General features: G+C 38.9%; 1 protein-coding gene across 1 annotated transcript; it reads right to left on the bottom strand.

Annotated features, from left to right (window-relative positions):
- Positions 1-1,691: 1,691 nt before the first annotated feature.
- On the bottom strand, positions 1,692-2,621 carry LOC108941321 (olfactory receptor 2AT4-like). The gene has a single exon (XM_018764060.2). The coding sequence runs from the start codon at positions 2,619-2,621 to the stop codon at positions 1,692-1,694; it is 930 nt and encodes a 309-aa protein (XP_018619576.2).
- Between the last annotated feature and the right edge of the window lie 3,398 nt (positions 2,622-6,019).

Below are 6,019 nucleotides of genomic sequence, written 5' to 3'. Positions count from 1 at the left end.
ACTTTCTGAACCGCTTGTCCCATGCGGGGTCGCGGGGAACCGGAGCCTACCCGGCAACACAGGGCGTAAGGCCGGAGGGGGAGGGGACACACCCAGGACGGGGCGCCAGTCCGTCGCAAGGCACCCCAAGCGGGACTTGAACCCCAGACCCACCGGAGAGCAGGACCCAGTCCAACCCACTGCACCACCACACCCCCAGCTCTCCTGTTTCCAATGAAATGTATTTACATTTATCTGATGCTTTTCTCTAAAGTGACTTACCATGTTAATCTATTTACAGTTCTTCACCCATTCATACAGCCAGGTAATTTTACTGGAGCAATTCTGGGTAAGTAACTTGCTCAAGGGTACTATAGCTGGACATGAGATTCAAACCTGCGACCTTTGGGTCTCAGTGCAGCAGCTCTAAACACTACAGTACCAGTTGCCCATTGATGTATTTGGTGCAGCATTATTTTACATGTATTCATTTAGCTGATGCTTTTTTCCAAAGCAACTTACACTTTTAACTCTACTAGAGCAATTTAGGGTAAGGACCTTGCTCAAGGGTACTACAGCTGGTGGTGTGATTCAAACCTGCAACCATTCAATCTAAAGGCAACTGCTAACTTTACGCTACCAGCTGTCCCTAAGGTGAATTGGTGACTTTGCCTTATTCCATTCAGGGTGTACCCTGCCTCATGCACGATACTTCCAGGACAGGCTCTTGACCTCTGCAAAAATACTCATTTATGGTGGTGGAATGAGCAGTGACTTTCAGGCACTAGACATTTTTCAGGCACCTTAGAGATTCTCTTAGGGGTACCAGGTGTTATCATTCTTGATATAAAACTACGTATATCACTTATAATCCTTCACAATACTGTTATTGTTCCTGCTCAAATCACTAGTAACTAAGCAATAGCACTCCAGCACTCTACTTGCAACAAACTTAATGCCACTGTCCAGTGACACTGAATAACGTACGGTTTGGTTACAACATTGGAACACAGACCTTACAATGACATCCAAATAAGGCCAACTCATATGCAGTTCAGTCAGTATTAAAGTTTTCTGCATATTTTATTTAATGCATATTTTTATGATGTATTGTAATTGCAGATGATCAGTTTTGATGAGGTGCATGTGTGTGTTTTGTAAATGCCAAATAACATTTAAAATGTACAGTACAATATAATAATACAAAGAGGTGTGCCTGGTTTGAACAGCATTCATGCATGCAGCAATCATGGGTGCACAGCATTTATTGTATTTGTTTTTGGATAAATAATCTCAAATATTAAAACACCAATAGCCAAAGGACAACAATAGAAGTATGGTATGTGGTTACAGATGTACGAAAATGTGGAAAAAAATGAAATTTCAAAGAAATGGAAAAATTAAATGGTTTTCATTGTCATTACCAGCAATCACAAATTACTTGCAACGTTCAAAACGGGCAACTAAAAACGTCATTCGGTTACCTTTCATTTCGTTACAGTGAGCCCTCTGTAGATCCATTCATGCCTGTGAGATACAAGTGTGACCTATTCCATCACCTGTCACATGGACTTGAATAACACAAATACGCTTTCTCTGGACACTTTGAAGGATTATTCCTTCTTATGCAGCAATATACATTTTCCTTTGACTTGCACATTTATAAATCAACCTTATACAGATATTGTGGGTCTTTGGGTGTCTTCTGGTTGTCACCTGAACCTTTTGATCAAACTTTCTTTTACCTCTTTAGTCCTTAAGCAGTAAATGAGTGGATTGACCATGGGGGGGAGCAGACTGTATAACATGATGATAGCAATGCGCAAATCAGTACTGAATGTTATTCCCACATTGCTTGCAAGATACACAAAACACCGTGGGAAGAAGTAGAGAGCTATTATGATTAGCTGAGGAGTGCATGTGGAAAGGGTTTTGAGGCGCCCTTGTGTAGTGGCAATTCGAAGTACTACTACAATGATGGCACAGTAAGAGAATACAATAAAAGCAAGAGGTACCAATAGCACAATCATAGCAAAAACGAAAGCTGGGAAAGCATAAGGGGTCCGGTCAGTACATGCCAGTGTTGTGATTGAAATGTGATCACAGTAACACTGAATGATGGTGTTGGAAGCGCAGTATGGCAGGGGATATGCTCTTATTACCATCATCAATGAGCATGCTTGTCCTAACACCCATGATATTATACTAAGAATTATAATAACAGAATTTGTCATAATTGTAGGGTATCTGAGAGGGTAGCGAATTGCTGTGTATCTGTCTAGAGCCATCATTTGTAGTATGAAGGCATTTAATGATCCAAAATAGTGCACAAAGAACATCTGCACAAAGCAGGCAGTAAATGAAATGGTTCCTGCGTGAAACCAGTACCTGGCAATGATCTTTGGTAAAGTGGTGGTGCTGAACAGCACATCAGACACAGCAAGGTTTGAGATGATGAAATACATAGGTTTGTGGAGATTCCGATCTGTTAGGAACAGGAAAAAAAATATTGCATTTCCTAGTAAAATGAAGAAATAGACAAAGAATAAAATAGTGCCTATAAGACCATAGTAACCGGGTTGCAGTCCCGGAAAGCCCATAATGAAAAATTCAGTTATGGAACTGCGGTTTCCATCCACCATGATGAACTGCAATCCTCAGTCTAACGGCAATCTGAAAAAGCAAAATAATGCCTTTTTAGTAAACTTTACTCTTTATAACTGATTTCTATGATTTTAGCTGATTTTCAATCTATAATACACACACACATTTTCAGAACCGCTCGTCCCATACGGGGTCGCGGGGAACCGGAGCCTACCCGGCAACACAGGGCGTAAGGCCGGAGGGGGAGGGGACACACCCAGGACAGGACGCCAGTCCGTCGCAGGGCACCCCAAGCGGGACTCGAACCCCAGACCCACTGGAAAGCAGTACTGTGGTCCAACCCACTGCGCCACCGCACCCCCCTATCTATAATATCAATGTTCAATTAATATTCATATTAATAATGTATATTTACAAAATGAATTTTTTTTTGTAATTTTGGATATGGTCTTTAATCATTCTCTTAATATATAGTGTGCATGGTGCACCCTGGATAGGATGCCGCTCCATCACAACAAGGCCACGTAAAGGTGCTTTGTTTCAAGTTCAGCTGTGTTAAACTTGTCTTTGGACTGCAGAAGGAAAGCTACGTAAATACACCTACATAAATACCTATGTAAAGAAGACTAAACAAACTTGACCCAAACTGTACAGACACTGAAGTTACATCGCCTCACACCTTCTAGGCTCTGTGAGGCAACCACCTACCCGCTACACTGTTGTACATCTAAACCATTAATTAATTAATTAATTAACTAACTTATTTACTTACTTACATTTTTTTTTAATCTATTTCAAGTATTTGTATATGGTGTAACCACAGATTTGCCAACTGGTACATGGGCTATAGATCTAACAGAATGTCTAATATGAAGTCAGAATTCATTTTAAGTTAATGCCACTTGAATTTTCTCAAAAAAATGGATTATCCAAAACTCAGGTACAAATTTACTCACTCTTTCCATTTTTGTCTCTCTCTTACACACACACAAAAACTATGCTCATCATTAATTAAAACACTTTAGATACTAAAAGGGTTCTGGTAATTATCGGTTTAATAACGGAGTTTAAATTGTGTAGGCAACTGAAGAGGTTAATTCAAAACATCCAAAAAACAAAAATTTTCTATGTGGATTGATTATAGGAGGTTCTCCAGCTCTTCAGGTGTGGGACAAATTTTTGGAAACACCATCCGAAAACACTTACTTTGAAGCAACCAGCTAAGTGAGGCATATTAAATTTAATACCAATTATTTTAAGGGTTTTTGTGAGAATTCTGTGAGAAGCAATGTAAGACTGAGAATTAACAGATTTTTAGGAAGGTAGACACCTGAACTAATGGTTCTGACATATAAACTAAAAAATTATTTAATGTGCTTTTGGCAATATTGTCAAAATCATGACAAGATACAAAACAAGGTTAAGAGGGACAGCAATCACATATTGCAAAACAGAAGAATTATTCTCTGGTTGAATCTCACTGTCAAAGATTGTTGAACATGTCAAAACCACATACAAGTAGACTTCGTAACCACAGAATTAAATAAGGACCTCTGTGACCCAGTGTAAGCAAAACCTCTACTGCCTGAATTGTAGTAAGTTGGTACCTGCCACATATCTTTTCCATTAATTGTTTCCATTTTTCAATTCAATAATATCCCATACACTCCACTGAATAAATCAATTGTGGCTCCATTAACACTAGAGTTAATTGAATATTTTTCCACCTTCTTGATCCTTCAAAGAACTAGTGGCTTTTCTTCCTGAAATTTCAACTACACAGTTCAAGACCTAGGAGCACTCCAGCTATTGGGAGAAAAAAATGATTATCATACTTTAAATATGCATATTGCAACAGTTTATTAATTTAATGTTTAAGATTCTTTTCAATAAATACTAAAACACAAAATAATTAATTTAGGCAAATGTTAAGAACCTGATATAACCTTGCTTTTGATAAATAAATAAATAAACAAAAAAGTAGCACCTTGATGAAATATTGTACTTTTCTTCACTGTCAAAAATGTCCTACTGTAAAAAGCATTGTTCCATACCTTGGCTGTGACACATAAGAGCTAATGCTCATATTACTGTAAAGAGTGCTCTATGTATTCAGTATATATACCTGGTTTGTTTGTTAATTCTGCCACCTAACCACTGGGAATAACTTCTGTCAAAACATAATCTCTAAAAGCATAAGCCACTAGAGAGATCATTAAGATTCATCATCACTAAGATCATTATTTTTTCAGTAGTACATTAAAAATAAAAAACTCAGGGTATGTAAGACAGTATGGTGACCATGGCATGGTGCTTCATAGATCCTCATAGGCTGTGCATTTGGTCATGAGTTTGAATCAACACTGTCCATGCTGAGTTTGAATGTTATTGCTGCTTTTGTTTGGATTTCCTCCCATAGTGCAAACACAGGTTAATCGATGAATCTAAATTTCCCATGAATAGTTTGTGATCAAATGTGTATAAAACTACCCTGCAATACCTTGGTGTCCCATCCAGTGTGTCCCCTGACTAGCCTACCGCCCTGGGGTGTCCAGGATATCCTAAGCACTCTTGTGGCCCTGAGTCTGATCACTCTCATCTATTCTTGAAACAAAAAATAAAAAACAAGAGCCTGATTAGTAAATAGTTATTCTTTATATATGCTCTCACTCACTCACTTTCGTTAACCACTTGTCCTGGTCAGAGTCGCTGTGCTCCAATCCTGAAACACTAGGCAGAAGGCAAAGGGGGATACCCTGAACAGGATAGCCACACACACACTGTTACACACCAAAGGTAGTTTCAGACAGTCCAAGTTACCTGAACTGCATGTCTTTGGACTGTGGGAGGAAACCAGAGCACCCAGAGAAACCCACACAGACACAGGGAGAACATGTAAACTCCATACAGACTGAGATAGATTCAAAGCTCTTCCTGAACTGTGCAGAGACTATGAGGAAAGCCACTGCTCCACTGTGCTACGCTGTTATTCTGCATATATGTGAAAAAGTGTTTGCCCATTTATTCTATTTCAGCAGCTTCTTTACATGAAATGTGATCAGATCTTTTTGTCAGTAGTATATTAATGGAACCTGACAGAGAAAAAATGACCTCTGTATTGTTTTATGTAATTTCTTTGATGTGGAGGATGATGAAATGTGCCATTATATATGTAAAAAAGTAGCTGCCTCTTCACAGACAATGACTGATTGCATCATTTTCAGATGCAATGAATGCAGGTAAGCATTACCTTGTAGCTGATGACTGGGCTCCCTCATCAGTCTGGAGGAATTCAGGCCTGCTACCATATAGAACTGCTTCTGCTCAGCAACCTTTCCCAGTTTTTAAGCATGAGCAGCTTTTCTCAGGTATTTCCAGGGTATCTTAATTAAAATCAAATGAGGACTTTGATTAGGACCTCTATAACTTTATTTTT

This window comes from Scleropages formosus, chromosome 10, assembly GCF_900964775.1.
Source record: "Scleropages formosus chromosome 10, fSclFor1.1, whole genome shotgun sequence".
NCBI classification, from domain to species: domain Eukaryota; kingdom Metazoa; phylum Chordata; class Actinopteri; order Osteoglossiformes; family Osteoglossidae; genus Scleropages; species Scleropages formosus.
Note: the sequence above shows the minus strand (reverse complement) of the source record. Positions and strands in the feature narration are given on the sequence as shown.